The sequence below is a fragment of the Columba livia genome, chromosome Z, assembly GCF_036013475.1.
Source record: "Columba livia isolate bColLiv1 breed racing homer chromosome Z, bColLiv1.pat.W.v2, whole genome shotgun sequence".
Classification (NCBI taxonomy): Eukaryota; Metazoa; Chordata; class Aves; order Columbiformes; family Columbidae; genus Columba; species Columba livia.
In genome coordinates this window covers 4,356,749-4,378,415 of record NC_088642.1, presented here as the reverse complement: position 1 = coordinate 4,378,415, position 21,667 = coordinate 4,356,749, and the positions used below count along the sequence as shown (strand labels likewise).

General features: G+C 45.0%; 1 protein-coding gene across 12 annotated transcripts in view; it reads left to right on the top strand.

Annotated features, from left to right (window-relative positions):
• SETBP1 (SET binding protein 1) overlaps positions 1-21,667 on the top strand; it is a 266,895-nt gene that overhangs the window by 10,682 nt on the left and 234,546 nt on the right. For all 12 annotated transcript variants that reach the window (XM_065046913.1, XM_065046911.1, XM_065046909.1 and 9 more), the window contains exon 2: positions 6,881-7,541. In XM_065046913.1, coding sequence (XP_064902985.1) covers positions 7,050-7,541 — 492 coding nt within the window. In that variant the 5' untranslated portion in view covers positions 6,881-7,049. The remainder of the gene's footprint in view (positions 1-6,880; positions 7,542-21,667) is intronic.

Genomic DNA, 21,667 nt, shown 5'->3' with positions numbered 1-21,667 from the left:
AGTCAGCATCAGGAGGTGCTTACGGGTCTGGTGACCATACTCCCTTTCCCAACAGCCAGATACAGCTTGAGGATGTAACCGAGTAGATTTATAAAACCTTGGCACAGTTTTCAGGCAGAAGCTTGTAAAGTCCCAGGCAACATGATGGGCATCTCTTGTCCACTACAGATGGGTGCTTTGCTATGCTGGCTGTCGCCACAGCTGCACCTTACGCAGTGTTGGTTTTATGGGCCTTGTGATTTATGGCCGTGTCAGTTGTTTAATCATTCAGTTGGCCCTCCCTTCAGTGTTGTACAAGTTAGTTATTTACATAGAAAAGGTGACTACCTGATCTAATTATGGAGTCTCAAACCTAATTATGGAGTCAAATATGATTCTGTAATCTCCTCTTAATGCCTCTATGTTGAGAAGACAGATACACATATATGTAATGTGCACACTCACATGCTTCTGTAATTATGGATATGCTTGGGCTTTCATTTATTTTTGCCTCTTTATCTTGGGAGGATGCTTTCAGCCTCGTCTGGCTATGGGAGATCTTTGAGTTACCTTGTCTTTTCCCCTCCAGTGTAATTGTTCCTGGCTTCTTTTCCTGGACTTCGGCACGCAGAGGCAGAGACATCAGTCAGCATTACTCAGTCATGCTGGTGTGGGTGCAGAGGGCTGGTATCACTTAGAGGCAGGCCAATCCAATAGAAACGAGTGAAGATTACATTCTACTGTTCTGGTAACTACCATTAATCCTTGCTCCTTGTTTTCATGTGGATAGACCACATCTGGGAGAGCTTTCATCCCTTCCCTTCAGAGAAATCCCTTGCATAACCCATGCATAATCAGAGGCAGAGGTGTAAGGACTGGAACAAAAGCAGTGTTGGAGGCAAGGGGACCACATGGAGAGGAAGCACCTTTCTTCTGTGTAAACCCCTGTTCATTTAACTCACCCAGTCAATGAATCACATACCATAGTTAGTTAGTTATTTCTTAGAAAAAATCTGTGGATTATGGACATTCACATATGGTCATTCTGCTCGCAATTGTTCTTCTCAGCTGAGGATCTCATACTGTACCTGTTGTATACCCACATCTATTTTATAAATGCCTATATCTGGTGATATCATAGGTAGGAATTTTAGCAGCGTATTTAAAATTGTCATGCAGTAGAGAGGCCAATTTGCCCAGCTCTGGACATAGCAAAAAAAGCCCACGCCACAGAAGCACAGAATGTCTGGGTCTGGAAGGATGTCTGGAGATTGTCCAGTCGACCACACTGCTCAGCCCAGGGTTACCTAAGGCAGGATGCTCAGGGCTGTGTCTGGTGAGGATCTTGACATCACCAGGCCATCTCTGATTCTTTATTGAGATGATATTCATTTGCTTTGCTTGAAGGGAAAGTCCTTCTACCTTGTTTCTGTCCTCATTGACAGAAGCCAGTTGAAAGGGAGAGGTTGTTTCCTATGGAATGTGTAGCATGCATGGAAAACAGCTGTCATAATCATTTTTTCAGCTTCTTCCCAGAGCTGGGTTGTTCTTTCAGAGTATCATGGTCACAGGAAATATCTAAGGTTGTGGTCCAAAGATGTGATAATAGAGCTTCAGGGCTCTGAGCATCAGATTCAAAAAGGTACTGGTGCATGATATTGATCCAGTATAAACTCATTCTCCTGGTTCAAATTTGTTTAAAAAAAAAAAAAAAAAAAATTTGCTGTGGCTTAATTTTATCCCAGCAGATTTTGTGTTTCATCATACTGTGTCACTTGTCTGCACCACACTGGCTTCATGGCTCACATGTGTCACCCATCCTCTGGAACTGCCTTTAAGTTGTCATGAAGAAAGGCTTAACTCCCATCTTGTGTGCTCTGGTGCATTCCATAAAAGTATGATCAGATGCCTGTTCCTGATCTGCATTCAACTTGTGCTGCTGGTGATCTCGCAGTGCATGGACCATGACCACAACCGTGCTTGAAATTCCTAGTGCTTTTGTAAAACAATAATGAAGAAATAGGCTGGACTTGTTTTGTTTTGTTTTATTTGTTTGGATTTGTTTGTTTGTTTGCTTTGGTTTTTGTTTGTTTGGGGTTTTTTTTTTGTATTCTTAATGTGGGTTAACTGAGTTCAGTGCAGCTTGCTGCATGCCAGGCTGTTATGTCCCCTGATGGGTTCTGAAGTTTCACTGACACTTCTCATAAAAGCAGGTTTCTGACCAAAACTTTCCCTTGGGTGTAATGTGGGTTGTCCATTGGCCTCTACCCCAGAGGCAGCTGCATTTCAGCAGTGGCATATATAATCGAGGAAACAACCTGGGAATTTTTGGAGTGAAAGGTGATAGCTCATCATTAAATATTGCTGTATAGCCTCCAGTGCTTTGTGGTGAATGGTTTTAAAAAGATGGTGTGTAAAGAGGCTACCAGTATTTCTGACATCTTGCAGAGATTAGGGATTTAACTGTATGTCACATGAGAGAATATGAGATCCAAAGGCAACATGATAGACATGGGGTTTGAGAAGCTGTGGGCTGCAATTCACGTTCACTATGACACTCTCAGATTTGTGCCTCAGTTTCCCCTCACTTGAACCTGTTCAACAGAACTTTTTTGGTCTCTATGGATAAAATTTATGCATTTTCAGTAGCTACAGGTATGGCTGCGATTAGTGTATTAAGGGAATTAGGCAGCATCTCTTACTACTACCCTGAGCTATCTGCTGGTGCTCAAGCAAATCAGAGCAGTAGCACAAACACTGGGCAGCTGAACTTGGCTTGTTTGCATTTGTCTAATCAGTGTTTGCTTCTTACTAATGTGGTTGCTTCTGCGCGTAGGGCAAAAGCTGTGCCAAGTATTGTTCCCACTTTCATTTCACAGAGAACACCAAGTAGCTGGGTGTCTCCCCCACCCCGTACCGTACCCGTGGTCTCTCACTTTTGTTTTCCTCCTCAGCAAATTTTCACTTTAATTGTGTTATAACTCTGGTATCTGAATACTTGAGGAGTTGCCCCAGGCTGGAGAAGGAAGCGTATTCAGAGCCTTTACTGGGAGACATCCAGTATGACCCAAAGGAAAGTCTTGTACTCAGGTCTTTGCCTCCAGAATTGTGTTTGAGGTGCCCAGAGGAACCCGTAAGAAATGTGTGAGAAGCCATAGCAAGGCTGAGCACGAAGGTGTTTGATTATTTCTCAGTACTTATCAGAGGAAGTGTGAATCTCTCTCTAATTAAGAGCTAATGCCAACTTCTGTGAAATTTGTTGTCATTCACCTGTGAATTATCCTCCTCAAATTTAACTTGACTGCAGGAAGTCTGCAGTAACGCTTTCCTCTGGGAGCTTAATTTGGATGGTAAAATGCCTCTGTAGTTGCTTATTGAACATGACTTGATGCTGGTGAGCCTTGGAGGCCTGCAAGGGCAGTTTAGGTGAACACTTAGAAGTACAGACTGCCCCTATCTCTTGGGTGTTTAAAATAGAGCTAGAGGTCTCCTGGAAAATCCAGTTCCTTCCTAGATTTCCAGATCTGCACATTGCCAGTTAAGGCAGAAGAGCTGCTGGAGGAAAAATGTTCATTGCTGTCCCTTCAGCGCTTCTGCTTGAAGCCAGCCTGGAGAGGGGAGATGAGGAGGTTTCCAAAAGAGGTTACACATTCAGAAGCCTGAAGTGAGGTTCTCTAATTAGCCAAGGTGCGGGTAGCCTGCCCAAACAAGAAAGACAAGTATAATGTCCCTGCACCCAAGTCATTTAACTATTAACCCTGGAGGAGAGTAAGGAGATACCTAAAACAATGACCCAGTTAATTCTGCTTGGTGTTTGAGTGCAAGGTTATTTGTTGCTACCTGCGGGTCTGGTGATATCATCATCTGCAGGCTGTCAGCAGAACAGGAGGCTGATATTTTTAAGTGGTATTTTAAGGTGGATTTAGTGTGAGCTCACCTGACATGAGTGTAATGCAATGACTTTATTCATCTGTTGCTTTTTTGTACCGACCTGGAGGCATGTGGCCAAGCAGGGTGAGTGTTTTTGGGCATCGTGACCCAAAGCTAAGGTCTAAGACCTACAACCACTCTTTGGAGAAGAAACCTAGTGTTTTATTCACCCTCCATAAAACATAAGGTAACGGTTCTAAACCTGAAAGACCCTTCCCAGCTCAGAAGCATGAGTTTGTGACAGGACCCATTCGACACAAGGTCCCAAGGGAGCTGGTCCATTACGACGGTGGCTGTGGTCCCTTCCCTGCACCCTTGGTAGCTGTGGGCTCATCCTGCTGCCCTGCCCACAGAGCTAGATGCTGTCTGCCAGAAGCCTTCTCTTTTTTTACCAGCAGTGAGAGAGGTTAAAAGCCTGTGGGTGGAGGCCAGCACAGAGTGCCCATTGTACATGCGTGCATACCAGAGCAGTAACTCCCTGGAATGCTGCACCACTGAGCTTTTACCACCTTATGTTTGTGTTGCAGCTGAGGAGTGTGTGTACATTGCGTCCCTCTCCAAGGAGATTAACAATACAAAATGACAGATAAACAGGACGGCCTTTTTTTTAATTATTTTTTTTTTTTTAATTAGACTGGTTGGAAGAGGAAGGTAACCCTGACTCTCATCACCTCCAAGGGGCATAGGGGAGGTGAGGTGCAAGGTCAGCCAATTAGGTGGAGCAGCCTCTTGTAACTGGGTGGCTTTAATGTACTGATTGTGTTAGTAATTAGTGATTACCACACAGTAAACACTTGGGCTCAAAACTATGCAAGGGCATTAACTAACCCCCCCCCTACAATGGGTTTGAATGAGGTAAGCTTTATCCTTGTTTCACAGGTGGTGAAATGGAGAGACTTGCTGACCACAGGGTGAGTCAAGGCAGGTGTGCAGGAGACCTTGAGTCTGTTAGTTGTTCAAGATCACCTTAAATGAGACCAGTGGCAGCAGCTCTGGGAAATGAATCTCCTCCCTATTGCCCAAAGATGTGCAACTTAAGCACAAGTGTTTTTATGGTGTACTTCTATCTCCTGTGAACTACAAAACCCACTTCTAAGGCCAGTTGGCAGTTCAGGCTCTATGACAGTTTTTTTTTTTTGTTTTGTTTGTTTGTTGTTGTTTTGTCTTGTTTTGTTTTGTTTCTTGGGCTATCAGCTTGTGCTATTTATGGGAACTTTATTTGAATTTGTGTCTGCTTGGACCTGGGTGGAGGTTACCCAGCGATATCACGGAGCTCTAGAGTGCTTAAGACTTTCCATTAGTAGCCATATGTGCCAGGGTCAGACAAGTGACCCATGGCCATAGTCCAAATGAAATATGGATATATAACTAATATAAGGTGCATGTTATTACTTCTTTTTGAATTTTAAGTTCATGAGAAGTATTCTTAAAAAGCAGAAAGAAGCCAGTGGGACAAGGGCATGTGATTTTTCTTGATGAGCTGTGCTTTAAAGTAGAATAGTCTACACTGACAATGTTGTTATGATTTGGTGATAGGTAGCAAGATCATTTTTTGTTTCCCCTTTACGGTTTATTGCTACCAAGAATGGCCTGGGAAATCCCTGGCTGTGCTCAGATCTCGCTTGCAGTTGGTGGAGGGGTGGGGTTTGGCAGTGGAGCAGAGATAATCTCGCAGGGAGCTATTGGTGAAGGAGTAGTTCTGCACTCCCAGCACCTACTCCTGGCACTGCCTTTTTCTTTCCTTCTCTGCATGACAGAAGTGATGCTCCTCTGATCTACTGGCGAGCCGTTTCTGCTAAAGTAGCAAAAAACATCTTTGTTTCTTTGTGAGATATTCTTCTGGTAATTTTGTAGCCTAAACTGGCTTACCATGATGGGTGGGGTAAAGGGGTGTCTCTGTGGGGAATTTTAGGGAAGGCGTATGAAAGCACCTTGACACGTGCAAGAGCACCTCAGGTGTATTTCTTTTTTTTCTTTTAACCAAATGCTTGGAATTTGGTTTAATCTTTCTGTATCATTGAGTGATATACCTTTTTGCCTCAGTTGAATATTCACAGCTTATCCCACTGACTGACCAAGATTTTCTAAGGTACCAAATACAAGTACTTCCATCTCGAAGGGTCTAATCTATGGTGTTTTTAATTACGCCCACATTTGAAAGGGTGAGAGCACAGTTGTTGCTTCAGTTAATCCAAATGTTTGCCACAGAGCAGACCTGGTACCCAAGGCATGAGGCATTCTGGAAAACATTGAGTTTAGGTTTTCTCCATCACCCTCAATACTGAGGTCCCTGACCTGCCCTTGCAAAAGATCCAAGTGGATCATTTGGCACTTCCAGCATCCCACGGAGCATCTTGGGCTTTAGGTAGTGTGTGCTTGGCCCAGCACATACTGAATAACTCATCCAAAGCAGGGTCAGAACAGCTGGCAGCCAAGGGCACCTCTTTCTTGCTTGGGAATTGGGGAAATAAGGAGTTTGAAGATTCTATCTGATTCACAAGGCAACACCGTTTCTTCTGTGCTCTGATCACTGGGTTACTGTTTAACCTGAGGCAAGTGTCTGCATTCATTTTAGTTTCCCCCTAAAAATCCTTGTGACCACAAGCACATTGAAATAATGAAGATTTTCATAGGTGTGGAGAGCCGGTTACCCCCTCATCTATTTCCCAAGTCCAGAGTTGAAAACATTTGCATTTATACACCATTTTTGTTGTTTGTTTGTTTGTTTGTTTGTTTTTAATATCCATTTTCATCAACTTAGCAACACACATGGCTATAGTTCCTCACTTAGCTATACCAGATCCAGCCCTCAGAAACACTGGTCATCCTCGGTTCCCATTTTGCTTCAAGGAAAGCCTTTGAGATGCTACAGGGGAAGCCCAAGAGTGACCCACATCAGTCATCTCCACACTCATGTTCTGTATGTATACGTGTGCTAACTTCCTTTTTTTCTTCTTCTTTCTTTTGACAGTGGCAGATTTGGTCTCTTCTGAGCTCTTTCCAGCCTCTGGGCGATCAGGACGTTGAACTCAGCAGACAGTTACCATTCGTTCCCCAGGATTGTAGTTGACCTTGCTATCCTCATCCCCTCCCGTGCCCCTCTTCCCTCTGATAAAACTCCAGGGTGTTGCAGTCTTGCTATGGAGCCCAGGGAGACTTTGGGCAGCTCCCGGCAAAGAGGGGGAGAGTCAGACTTTCTGCCAGCCGCCGTCACCTCTGTGAAGCCTCTGCCTACCTCAGGCTGCACAGGGGAGACGATGCTGCCAGCGACGGGCTCTGGAAAAGGGATCCCGGTGAGCGGCGAGAGGCTGGAGCCCGAGGAAGAGGATGAGCTGGGTTCTGGGAGAGATGTGGATTCCACTTCCAATGCAGACAGTGAGAAATGGGTGGCAGGAGACGGCCTGGAGGAGCAGGAGTTTTCCATCAAGGAGGCTAACTTCACAGAGGGGAGTTTAAAACTAAAGATCCAGACCACCAAGAGAGCCAAGAAGCCCCCAAAGAACTTGGAGAACTATATTTGCCCTCCCGAGATCAAAATCACCATCAAGCAGCCTGGGGAGCAGAAGCTTTCCAGAGCTGGGAAAAACAGCAAAACAGCTAAAGAGGAGGATAGGTCACACTCCAAAAAGAAGGTAAGTCCTATTTTTTCCTGTGTTTCCCCTTTCTCCTGAAAACAGAGGGAGAGGGTAGGATTAAACCTGCTCAAACAGTTTGTGCCTGTGGGAGAACCTTGGCAAGGTTTGTAAAGCCCAGCTTGGATGCAGAGGAGGTAATACAGACCACGTATCATCCTGTGTATGCTGCAGGGATGATCTTGAACTATCCTTCAGAGGAACCAATTCAGAAGGGATCAAAAGTTCAGCCAGGCCTCTTCTATTTTTGTGTGTAATTGAGATTTAAGATTAATCATTACATGAGTGATAAATGAAGGAGCCCACTTCTAAACTGCTTTGTGTCTGAGTGCTAATGCTCGAGTCTTTTCACATTTAAAGCTTTCAACTACATTTTAAAAATAAAGGTATGTGCACAGTGAACAATTGAAACCATTCCTGTATACTGTGTGAAGGGCTTCATTATTCTTGATTACAGCATTGTGCTAGCAACACTATAGTTATGCTTCAGAAAATACTTCCATTATAAGTCTCATTTTCTTCCAGATACGTATCATTTTCTTGAAATATCCTTCTGGAGAAAAAATTTTGGTACTTTTTAAGTTTGGGTAAAAATTGATTTTTTTTTTTTTTTTTTTTTTTTTAATGTAGTTCAGGAAAGGGAGGGGGAAAGAAAGAAAATCCTTTCTTTGTAGGAGCTGTTTTCAGGAGCACACTATTGTTTTGCTGTTGGTTTGGTTTTTCAGTGATGTGCCCTACACTTATTCTTTAAAACAAATTTAGTTGAAGTGTTTTAAGCAGCACTGATTGGGGGAGGGACACCTAGTGACTGCTCATGTTATTTTGGGTATAATGTTGGTTTCTGTCATAAATGTCAGACAAAGGACCTTTGGTCAGCTTAAGGCTTTATCACAATACAAATACTTCACCTCTGCCTCCTTAGAAACACGCAGGCATTATGATGAGTTCAGCCAGCAACCCAGATTTGCTGATAGACTAATGAGTATCTCCAAAACCTGGACAAATTAATCGGGGATGTAGGTGTCCACGGATGAGAGCTCGGGTGGAAGACTTCGCTTTGCTGCTCATGCAGCTTGCATCCATTGCTTTGTGGAAGGCCCCAATTTCTCCCTCAACTTGTACATGTGATGGATGTTCAAATGGCTACTTAGTCCCTGAGGAGGCTAGCTGCCAATGGCTGTCTCTGGAGACAGTCTTCTTGGCACACTGACTCAGACCAAAGATCTGGTAACTCTAAATTGCTTTTTGAACATCAGCATTTTCCAATGACTCAAGGCAGAGCCCAGGGAGATTAACATGGCTCACCCTGAGAGTACTTGTCTTAGAAGCTGACCTTGAAGATAAAACCCCAAATCAAGGGGATTTTTCCTCAGAATCCTGTCAAAAGCCATACTCCATGTGCATGAAAAAAATTGTCCTTTTTCAGCAGAGCAGAGCTTTGGCCCTGTAATACAGTGTGAAGAGGTTTTTCTACCTGTTGGGAAGGATGGATTGTCTTCTTAGCACTGAGCAATGTCTTATTTCCACTCCTCGTCTCCCCTGAATACTTGCAGAGGTCTGAGGGGAACTAGCGGTTGTGTGAGACCATGCTCAGTGACAGCAAAGGCATCACAACCAATGCCTCCGTGGCCGTGCGGAGAGAAAAAAGGACTTGCAAACCACTGCCTACTGTGCATGGGCCGTGAAGAATATGACTGCTTGGAAATCAGAACTTTCATTTCAATTTATCACCCAGTCACATGGGTACAGAAGTTATGCTCATTCCTCCATCTGGACATCCAGAAAGGTTAAATAAGTAAAGATAACTATAAAGAAACTATGTGCAAAAATAAAAACCAACCCCAGTGAGAACCAAAAGCACCTTGTAGTGCGGTTATGCTCAGGGAGAGACTTTGATTGCAGAAGGACAAAGAGTCTGAAAAAAAAACAACAAACAGATCATGGCCCAAATGTGGCTGCGTCCAGCTTGCACCTGTGCTGTGAGGTCCGAGCCGGCTGATGCTGTGTTCATACCCTGTGCACAGGCTGCAAGCGCTTTGTGACAGCACTGGCCTAATCTGGCCATTAAAACAAAACAAAAACCCCAGCAGGTGGATGCTCTGAGCAGATGGGGAGAGGGTTGCCGCACCAGCGCATCCATTAGCATAACACCCAACGGCTGTCGTGCAGCAGCTGCTAAGCTGGGGCCAAGGCACAGGAGTCCCCAGCAGGGATCTGGAAGACCCCAGCCCTGTGATCTCAAGGGGTTTCATGCCTAGAGACCTGCAGCCTGCATCGGTGTGATGGGAGGCAACCTGCATCCCTGCAGCCAAAGGGGTTTTTGTACACAACTGCTTCTTAGCTTGTGGGTTGCAGGAACATATAGTATCAAGGGGTGATGAAAGGCACCGCAGGAGAGGGAAGCTGGAAATCAGTAGGAGAAGGGTTCCCGTGCTGGCAGCACAATTGTTTTCAAGGCTGCTGTGTGTGTCTCATGGCAGTTATGGAGATTTTTTGAGAAAGAGCAAGTTGAAAGTGGAATGGAGCTGAAGACATCTGATCCAGCTGTGGGTTTTCCCGTGAGAGAGGAGCATGCAGGTACCTTCTGCAGGTACTTGCAGAACCACTGAGAGCTGCAGTAGTGGTTAAAAGGAAAAAGTTATTGTCACGTTTAAATGATTCTGGCTGTTGTGATATTTCAGAGTTAGTCTGTTTGATTGTCTGTTGCTTTAATCAGCACAAATTCCAGAAAAGCAGCTACTGGTAGCAGCAGCAGTGAACAACATATTTAAACCAGTGAGGCAGACTTTCAGCTGGCATCACTCCACTGTCCCCCATGGATTTTTGCCAGGAGAGTTTGGCCCAATGTACCCATTTCCCTTGCACATGGGAGCAGCACCATTCTTTGAGTTTACCATCTTGCTTATGGATGCAGGGCCTATATAGGGGCCCCATAGACCCATATGTAATGATGGAGATCTGAGCACAACCTGAGCTGCAAGTGTTGTGTTTGCATCTCCAGTGGGTTGGGTGGGTTGTCCTGCACCTCATGGAGTAGCACCTCAATTTATCTTTCCCCTCTGAGGAGGAGGAAACTCCATCAGGACTTGAAAAATCATTTAAGTTTGTTGCATAATAATTTCAGCCACATCTCCAGTACTCCCCAGTGCTTTGAAATACCACTTCAGCATTCTTGCAGGAGTTTCAATACACACAGCACAGAGGGCAAGTAATGAAAACATGGAAGCAATTTAAGTAACAGCATGTGGGTACACAAAGGACTGGTAATGCCAGCAATGTAAAAAGGGGCTGTGAACTGGGGATATAGCATTTATTCAGTGGCCACTTAGGGAGGAAGAAGATATGCCTGTTCCTAAGCTTTCCACTGCTCTGCTAATTAGGCAGTAGGGGCTAGTGCCTGATTTCTAAAGCTGTGGTCCAGGGAGCAGCGATGATTAGGAGGGGGATCTGCGCAGAGCCACACCGCTCATGTGCTGAGACCTGTCTTTTTTGCCTTCAATTCCAGCTGCTACACTATATTAAAAGATGTAAACATACATTAAATACTTTCCTCATGTTGCTTTTCTGTATGAGCAATCACCCTGGGGATGTTATGTGATCATGAATGGGAGGGGAGGGAATCCAGAGGAGGATCTTGCTGGGTGTGGTTGCTGATGCCCAGGAGCAGGGAGGGAGGCAGGGGGTGAGAGCATCAGAGTTGGGAACCTCTGCTCTGCCAGCTTGAATGCTTGGCTGCAACCCAACATATACATATTTTTTTTTTAAGTTATGTCCATGCCAAGTTTCATATCGGCTTCCCCTTCTTGAAAATAAGAGTGAAGGTAGTTTCCTAACCCCTTTTCTGGGACTACTCAGAAGGTGGATCACAACTTGGGATGTCTGTGCGGCAAGTGGAAAGTGCACAAATGCTCTGTGTCCGTTTGTTCTTATTTCAGCCCTTTGGCCCCTGGGGTTGGAGTGAGCTAAACCCTTGCCACTTCTAAACCCACAGATTACTCCATTTTATTTAGTTTGATTAGAGAGGGAGGGAAGAAGAAATTCAGGAGCCCACAGGATGTCCTGCCAGCCCTGCAGCTGCTGCTCTCCCACCTGCAGCAAGATTGCTCAAGTCCAGCAGCCTCAGTGTCACTAAAGGTGTCATCTCCCTTGGATAAGGAAATACTCTGTCAGTGTGGAAGGGCACTGAAAGTGTGGCACCAAATGCAGCAAAGAAATCCATCAGCATTCCTTGCCTGTCATGTAGTATTTAACAAGCCCCAGATGAGCAGTATTTCCCTGGTTTTGTTTTATTACCTTTCTACCCACCCCATTCATTTGCTGTCCTCTCTATTTCCTTATATCTGCAAACACCTCATTCCCCTCCATTCTTTCTTTACACATAGCCTGACAAAGTTTCTTTGGAGCTTCCACCATACACATACTGTCCTGCTTTGGGGGACGTAAACTCATGTTTTTTGTAATTATTGTTGCACTGTGTTTCTTTGAGAGCTTAGAATGAGTGAATGCATTCTATTGCTGAGAGATAAGTGGCAGCAAGTCAACTGGAAGTGAAGCTTCCTTGTGTGCAGTCAGAGGAAACTCTATCCTTGGATTTTCTTACAACATTTTTTTTTTCCCTTTGAGTTCCTGTAGGTGTTTGCTGTTTCTCTGCAGGAAGTGGTTCTAGCACTTTTCCCCTTGAAATGTAATTAATTGTATTCCTTTCCTCTACCCCATTCAGGCAGCTTTCTCCTGCAATTCGCCTTTCCTTGAGGACACATGGGCATGCGCTTCCCCTTGCACTTCTCCTTTTTCCAGATCATGGATGTGTCCCCCCCCTCTCCTTCCCCCTTCTTTGCATCGCTGACTGCACATTGCACTTTCCCTCCAGGTTCTCATGTGCATCCGCAGCTCTTGTCAGATTATCCTTGTGCTGGACTTCTCTCCCTGGTGATCTGTGTTCATGGTCATCCAGTTGCTCATAGTGCATGCTTATTCTTCTTTGCTAAGGGCATCCCCGTGTGAGATGTCCTCTGAGTCAGCTCTTCCTATTGCGATCCCAAATGTGGCTCAGGGAGTTGAAGTGAGCACTTGTTCCCTGTGCTGCCTGTGTTTTAACAAGGAGGAGGAGGCACTTGCGCACTTGTGGTGGTAGCCGCATGAAGTGATAGGCTTTGATTTCTTTTTTCTTTTTCCTTTTTTTTTCCCCCTAAAGGATGGAGTCCCTTCAGACTGGCCAGTGCTGGTTTGGTCCCCACTCTTGCTTAACAAAGCCTTGAAGCTGCTCTAAGTGATGCTGGTGGCAGGTTCCTGAGCCTCACACCAGGAGTGTAGACCTCAGCCTATGCCCAGGTTATGGGGTAGCAGCAGAGCCACAGAAATGCCAACACAGTGAGAAGTCTTCTTCTAATTGTGTGTAAGGTGAAACTGGCTTTTCAGCAGCTGGATGACCAACTCAGAGCTACTCTAACAAGCACAACACTGCTGGCATTTTTACAGTCTTTCTACACAAACATATGGGTGCAAAGCTACACAAATTTGGCTCTTTGCTATTCATCCCAGGTTTCTTTTTGGCTTGCTTTTCTCTCTGCCACATTGTTGAAGGTATAGATGAAACAGCTGCAGGTCAGTGTCCTCTCACCACAGCTACCTCGGGCTCCCCCTAAAATAATAGCAGGAATTAATTTCTTTGGAAAACTTCAGAGCTTAGGAGACCTGTTTCACTACAAGCTGAGAATCACCCAGGCCTGTATTCGTCTTGGTCCTAGGAAGCACCTGCGGTGACAAGACTGGGAGCTGGGTCTTCTTGGGCTCCCAGTAGTCACCTGGAGGAGGCTAGTCCCTCCTAAAAGTTGTTCAGTCCTTCCCATGGAGAGCAGGGAGGGCTGGATCCCAGCTCTTACCCTTCTTTCTCTTTCTTTCTCCTTCTTCTTTCTCCTTCTCCTCCTTCTTCTCCTTCTTCAAAGCCTGCTTGAAGCATTGTCCACCTTGCATGGTGTCATGGATATCTTGTGACAGGAATAAGGCAGGGTTTTTTCTCCAACTCAGTGTTCTATCTGAGCCAGCAGATCCCCATCCCTCAATGCCTGTCTGCTCCCAAGGAATTGTAGCTTTTCTTCTTGTATGTGGTCAAGTATTTCTTAAAGAAGCAAATGTCTGGCAGTTAAAGGATGCTCTGGGGAAATCTAAGCAGGTTTTACTGCCTAACTTGTTGCGCTGAATGAGGAAGACAATGTATTTGATCAGCTGCCATATGACCAGGGCTTGTGGAGGCCATCTGTGTTGAGGACAGGTTTTGTTTTGCAGCAGTCCCTCCCATGGCTGAGTTTCGATGGCTCTCTGTGACATTTCCTTGTTTGTTTGTGCTGCACTTATGTTTTCAAACTGTGACAAAATATCCCCAGTGCTGGTTTTGGGGTTGAGGACATGCTGCAGAGCTTTAGTGGGGAAGCAACTGGGATCAGTGCAGGGAAGATGGGGGTCTGGTTGGAGGACCCACAGTCCTCACCACTGTGAAGGTGATAGACATTGCTCCCAGCAGCGTCATGAGGGCTTGACCAAATCAGTGCATGCTGGTTGTTTCCATAGCACCATGGCCTCCCGGCCAGCAGAGATGTACTGGAGGTGTGATGCGTTGGCACATGCACCCAGAGACTCAAACATCCATACTGGTTGTGTCTCCATTCACAGAGAGATTTTGGGATACATGTCAGTCTTTCATGCACATGTTTGTATTCTTCCAGCATCAACTTTTGCATGCAGTACTCCCTCTCCTTTTCTTTCAGGCATGCTTGACCACAGACACCTTCTGATTTACCTCCAGCTTTTCCATCTTCAGTCATTTTTTCACACACACACACGCACACACACAAATACACACAAACACAGCTAGCCCCCCTCAGGTCAGGTCCTTCACATGCTTCATTCACATCTGGGCTTCTCGCTGCCTGTATTCCCCTGTGTAGGAGTCAGTGGGACTATGTGATGGACTTGCCTTGAGTTTCTTTGAGTGGAAAGAGAGGCCTTACCTGGTGCCCTCAACTTGTCTTTTTTTTTTTTTTTTTCTTTTCTTTGAGCACTGAAACTTGTAAAATTTGGTTGCTGACCACTTTCCTCTGATGTGGCTTCTCTGGTGTCTGATGATGAGTGAACTTGCTGGGCAGGCCTTCTTTGGGAGCCCCTCAGATGTCTCTTTCTTCTAGCCAGGGAATAGTTTGCACAAAATGTTTTTTAATATCTTGTCTCAATGATTTCTTGTCTTCCATCAATTTTGATCAAAATTGGTCAAAATATTAAAAAAATATTGAGGAGAGGGTCACGCAGGCAGGCAAGGAGTTTGCATGTGCATTCACATAAACACAAATACAGTGTGATCGTGTTAGCCTTGTTTCCTTAGGAAACCAGTCTAAAAATATCCAGAGTAAACACGCATTGTTTTGGTTTTTAACCCCGAGACTTTTCCAACTCTTGAACCTTAAAATTATTCCACTTCATACATGACCCTCGAGGACAAGTCCAGTTAGCCTGTGTTTTTATAGGAGCATCATTTTCCGTTTCTTGCCATGACCTCTACCATGGAATAGACCAGTGGCACTTGGATCCTTCATTTCAGGACACAAAGTGCTATTTCTACATCATGAGTATATTTGGACTCTCAGCTGCAGGCAGATGCTATCAGGAGAAGGATTCTTAAGCCACGGTGCATGCACCAGTAGCAGGACACTGCTTCCGGGTAGTGGGTAGGATGGTCAGCCTCGAAAAGATTCTCCTTCCCCAGGGTGGAATCAAGCAAAATATCTTCTTATTATCTTTTAAAATTTATTGGTTTGGTTTGGTTTGGTTTGTCTGTTTTGCTTTTCCTGGGGCTGTAGTCCAGCACTGAAAAGGACAGCAGAAGGGCTAAGGTGTCTTACTGCAGAAATAAGGTTCTGTATTTGAGATGTGGCTTGGACTGTGGCCACTGTGGAAGATAGCATTGCTGAACATGAGGACATGGTCATTCAAGAAGGACAGTCAACTGCAGCTGTATTTGCAGAACTAAGCATGTCTCTACCAGGCTTCCTTTAAGATGTGTCTCATGTTCCTATTGCACATTGTTGTCTATTGTGGCGGGTCCTATGTGAAGACACTGGGAGAGCTTGTCCTCCTGCAAGAAGATCACAAGCTCTGCAGAAATAAAAGGAGGAGAAATGAAACCGACTTGTCTCTTAGTACAGTATGTGAAACAGAGTAATGAGATTAAGTGACTCACACAAGGAACCTGTCACTGGCCACTGTAACATTTGAGCCTTTTTTATTGCCCTGTGGTTGCTTAACCATGACACAACTGAGTTTCCCAGGTGGTGGCCTGATCTTCAAGCACAGCCCTTCTGGAAGCCAATCCTCTTCTACCTGTCATTGAAACTGGTGATTTTTTTTCAAAATTATTATCTCTTTGCATCTTCACTGGTAGCTTAAAAATAAAATTCATCTGAAAGAGCAGTTAGGGCTTGATGCAGAAATGAGGGAGGTGGAGTTTTGAGGCCAGCAAGCAATCAGTTGATCTAAGTGCCCTTAATAGTCTCTTCTGGTCTGTAAACCCTAAAATGTGGTAAGAGTCAAATGAGGAATATTTATTGGAGGACTCATTATCTTCTCATCAGTTTCTCATGGCTCTCTGTCTCACCTGGGTGGCAAGGTTTGTAGAGAGAGATGGTATCTTTTATTGACATCAGTGTTACAACAACTCTATCACTATAAAACTGGGTGGTTCATTGAGGAATTTCAGCACTTCAGAGTGTTTTAGCTTCATGGGAGCCGCTCTCCATCCACAGGGCTGAAAGATGAGAATCAGCCTGGAGGGGATTTGCGGGTAATTTTGCCTTGCCCAACGTTCTCAGGCGGAACGCGGTGGCACAAGCAAATGAGCCAGAGGCCATGGCCCCTCTCTCCTTGCTGATGTCTCTGTCTGACGAGGAGAGAGATGAGCAGTGGACACTCAGATGGGTCAACACCAATCACGCTCTTGCTTCACCGTGGGGCGATGTTGCTGGTTCCCCAACTGGTGCTTCTGTGAAAGGGCACTTTTGTAACACTCTTTACAAGGGCTTCCCAGGAAGATATGTAGAAAATAGTTTCCTCATACCTTCAAGGTACAGCCTACACTGTAATGTCTAAATGGACTTTATATTTTTTTTTTTCAGTAGTCTTCCTCATGCCCTAGTGTATGATAAAATATTGAGCTAGCCTGGTTATCTTTGTCTAAATTTTACCTGCTATATTTCTAGCTGGGTAATTTGTTGAGAGCTCACTCTTCAGTCTAAGGAAAATAGAACTGAGGCAGGTATTTTTCCACTGGGGAGCAACAGCACTAACAAGGGCTTGATCAGCCCTCATTTCTGCCTCATACCAAAGCTTTTTCAGCTCTAGGGACAGTTGCTACCTCACTATCCTGCCTAATGCGTATTAGTGAGGAGCTTGAAGGCACTTGTGTTGCATCTGCCACTGGGAACTGATGGTACTGGACTGACAATATGTTTTACTTATTATACCCCATGTATGTGCAGGTTAGGGGGGGAGATAATTAATTTGTCTTGCCTGTTTTCTGATGTCATGTTCACAAGCGCTCAGCTGAGTATTCTTCCCAAAGACAGCCTCTCGCTTTCCACGGGATGCTTTTCTTCAATAATTTATGTAATCATTAGGATAAATTCCCTCCAGCCTTTTCTCTCCCTTGTCTTAATTCCATTGCATTACTTATAATTATATTCCTGATTTGAACGAGGTGGGGGGGAAGCTTGTTTCCTTCTGTGACTACAGCACAGCCATTGCAAGAGAAGCTGGGAGAAGCGTGATGGGGAGGGATCGATCTCTCCTTAGGTCATTGACTCTGGGCGTGGGCAGGACCTGCTGTTAGTCACTCAAGGACTGCAACTGCCAACGTCCCTCATGGGAATTTGTGGACCACAGGGCAGCTCTGCGGGAGGGCAGCACGTCTTTTGCTGTTCCTTGTGCTTTGGTTTTAGATGTGGTGCGTAATCAAGTCAAGCTTCACCCTTGGAGTCAGCTTGGGTGCTTGGAATGTGGAGCCCTTGGGTCTGCTTGGGCCACCCTTGAGAAGAGTGGGAATTTGGCTGTTGATGTCATCTAGAAGGAAGAGGAGGTTTTATAGAAAAAAAAAGGGCCTCTTGTGATGGACAGACAAGTCCTTAACCTGAAGCATTTGACTGCAATAGAAGGGCTGACAGTGGCTTACCCTTGGCTTTCTGCATCTGCAGGACTTCATATTATTGATGTGCACATAAGACTTTGGTAAAGTAGGACACTTGGTAACTATTGTCTAAATAAGCCTTTTACTACTGCATTGTGAATTTAGACACTGAACTTCACTTCTATTTGCTAAGATGCTGGTGTGCAAGATTGTCCTAAGGAGCTGAAAAAGTAGGATGGAAATGTAGAGAAACCCTGTCATGTTTCAGTCTATGTGACCTGACTTAAGCTAATAAAGCACAAGCCTGTGGGATACAGCAGCTGCATGCTGGAGATATAAGCCGACTCAGTCCATTTTGGCCACATGGTTTAATAGGCCTCTGTGAAATCCTTGGGTCAGAGGCCAGCCACCATGCCCATTTTTGTCACATCTCGGTGATGTGTATCCTGGCAGGTTTTTCTTTTTGTTCCCTCCCCGACATGGAAAGAACCATCTGCCGGGTTGGCTTTCAGAAGAATTTTGAAAAATACCAATTTCCCTTTGTTGTGAGAAGGGGGCTGTGGGCCAGATTGGGACAGAAGGGGGAAGGAGACCCTGACCTAAAACCAAGCCAGTATTCGCAGGGTTTTTAGAATAGCTCGTATTGTGTTTCCTACTCCCCAAGGAAGGGTTGTCCTCTTTCTTCTTTTCTCTTTGATTCAATTCCCTGCCAGCCTGTGAGCAAGTCAGAAGCTGCAGCTGCTGCTGTCAGCTGGGGAGGGAGTCCCCTTGTTTAAAACCCATGTGTTAAACCCTGGTTAGAAAAGTCAAAATGCCTTCTGCTCCCCTTAGAGCCCCCTTTGCTTCTGTTTGCCTGCAGCTTCACTGCCTGACCACTGTCCTTGCCCCCTGCATGAAAACACAGACAGAAGCTGTCCCCAAACAACCTGGACAAGGAGCACAGGTGGGATAAAGATCTGTAAATAAATAAACCTGAAGAATGGACAAAGCAACCTAATCTAGTTTTTGAGAGTGGGAAAGGAGTTGGAAAGGATGTCAAGTGTGTTGTGAGGTCTGGATAAAAATGATGGTGGGTTTTGCAAGTAAGGGAAGATGTTTTTGTCATGGCTGCTGGAGGTAGATGGGTAGAAATGTTTGCTCGTAGGGTCTGTGTTTTGCTCCTGAGGAAAAGCTGGCAGCTCAGAGGGAGAGGAGTTTTAACAGTGAGGTAAGGAGAAAGGAGGATTTGGGCTTTGCCAGATGGAGACGGTCATGCAGGCAGTGCTGGCAAGGGTCTGATGAGTAAATCTGAGGCCTGAGGGACTCAGAAAGTTTATCATCAGCTGTGATGCCACAGCATTGAAAGGCGAATGTTGAAAGCTGGGTGGTTGAAAGGGAAGAGAAGGAAAGATTTTTATATTTTGACTGTGTTTTTTTTTTTTTCTCAAAAATACCCTTCTACCTTTCCTGGTGGAACAAGAAAATTAGTCACCACAGAGATACAGAGGAAGGAGTTAGATGATGGACAGAAAATTGCAGGCAGTGCCCTATAACTATTGTGTCTGAACGCTCCTGAAAAGCGTAGGTTTTCAGCACTTTCCTCAAGTCCTCCTCAGTTTGCAAGTGGAAAGCTGAGGCGGACAGATATGTCTCAGCCAGGCTCACTAGAGAAGACATCCTACCTTCTGCTGCTCCACCGCAGCAAGGATCTCTGGCTCCCACCACCACCCAGATCTCCCCAACCAGGGTCCCTGGGGTCACCCCTGCCACTCTCGCCCAGACTTGGCGGTGGAGGCAGGCAAGCAGTGCCTGTCCACCATGGCATCCCATGGCAGGGGGTGGGCTGGCAGGTGGCTCAAAATTCCTTCCCAGCAGATGACCCATTACCTCCGCTCCCCATTTTGCGTGGCGGGAAGGAGCCGGCAGCCGCTGTCTGTCCCCCACCCGGCTTCAGTCCCTTCCCTGCCGTGGCCCCTTGTTAATAAAGTGGCATAATTGTGAGCCCTCCCTCTGTCCCGTCTGGTGTGAGGCCATTTGTGTGCCGGAGGAGGAGGGGCAGATCCAGCACTGGTTGGGGGGGGTTGGCAGCGGGGGAGAGAGGGAGGGAAAATGCTTTTGTTTGTTCAAGTAATTTAGGCCTCAGATGTTTAAAAAAAAAAAAAAAAAAAAAAAAGCCAGAAAAAGCATGATCAGCACTGGTAAAGGTGTGCTGCTGGCACTTAAAAATATCTCAGTAGCAGAGGGAATAAAGCTCAACAAAGAAGTGTGGATTTAAGCATTTTGGTTTTGTTTCTGGGGTTTGTCAGGAGAAATGTGAATCATTAAAAAAAGAAAAACAAACAACACAGTAAAACATGTTTCTGACCTTCACAGAGATCTCCACATCCCAGCACTTTCTTTAGTTGTGAAGGACTAAAAGTGGAGAGCGGGCTGAATTCTGCATTGATTCCTGGGTGTTGCTGCTGGGTGTTTGCTTTGTGTCTGCTCTGCTTAGTGGGGCTGAGGTGAAGCATTGGAGAGTTGCTGTTTTTTGCAGCTAAAGAATTTCGCTTTCTGCTTTATACGCGCTAGCACTCTGCCTTTGGAGTTGAGGCTTTCTACTTCATGTGCACTAACACATTGCTTTTGGTGTCTAGATTACAGCTCTCCTGTGTGTCCCTGTTCCCCATCATTCCTCTTAGACACCTCACTGTTTGTTTTTGTTTGTTTGTTTGATTGTTTTTAAATGGGAATGGAAAATCAAAGAAAAAAGTAACAAGCATTTTTCTGTTCCTTTGAATTCAGTAAAACTCATTTTTAAACCTCATTTAGAGGCCTAAGCTAAGTAGGAAATGTCCACTCTGTGATGAGCTCTGCTGTTGAAACCCTTGTGGGACATCTGTGTGAAAGTTGTGGAAAAATGCATATGGGATAGGCAGAATTTTTTTTATTTTTTTTTAAGGTAGAGAATAGGGTAATGGTGTGAAAGAATGAATTAGTTATGGCAAATCTTATTAGTGTCCATTGTAAGCAGAGAAGCAGAGACATATGGGAGCACTTGCAAAATTATTCCTTGTTTATTCAGCTTTGTAACCGAAGCAAATTTTTTTTCATAGTGTCATTTATTTGGCAACTGGAGGGGTGTGGAAGGTGTGTGTATATGTAGCAAAGAGAGGGGAAGGGGGAACGCAGTATTGGTATTCCATTAAAACTGATGCTTGGTGCTTTGTTTGTCAGGTTTTGGCAAGGCTTTTTTGCTTTGAAAGCCATTCAGAGAGGATCGGAGCAGATGGCAGGGAGATCCTGTTTGTGTTATTTTTGGACATTCCCATTGAAAGTCTCAGATTGTTGTCCTTTTACCCCCTTCCCCCACTCGTGTATGTTTTTCTTTCTTCCTTCCTGTCCCTTTCCTTCTTAAGAACTTTTTTTTTTTTAAAAAAAAAAGCATAAATTATTAATAATACAGCATCACCTAAAAGCCACTTGTATTTCTGGCAAACCGATCTGTGGATGTTTTATTTCTGTCTGCCTAGATTTGCAAAAAGTTGCAGGGAGGACTGTCTCCTTCGGAAGAGTTACAAGCAGTGTTAACAGGGCGAGTTGGGTAAGGATGGGAAGCCAAATTGTCATTTTGTTCGGTTCATCTCAATAGCAGCACATTTCCCTTGTAGATCAGCAGCTGTATTAAGCCCAGACAGCAAGTTTAGATTGAGAGTCTCTGATAAAACAACTCCAGTGACTTGCATGACATGTGCTCATGACCTCCGTCTTTTTTAAGTTCTTGTGTTGGAGAGGGCCAGCTATAGATAGACTGGAAAACTGAACTGTGCCCTGGCTCTTCATGATGGTCTTCCCATGTCACTGGTGAGATTCATTGATCTTAGGCAGCCTGGAAAGCTTTTGTTCTGCCATCATCTGCACCCAGATTGTACCGGGAAGAGAGAACTTCATTGCCTTGAATTCCTGGTATACACAGTTTTCCCAAGCAGTAATTTAGCTT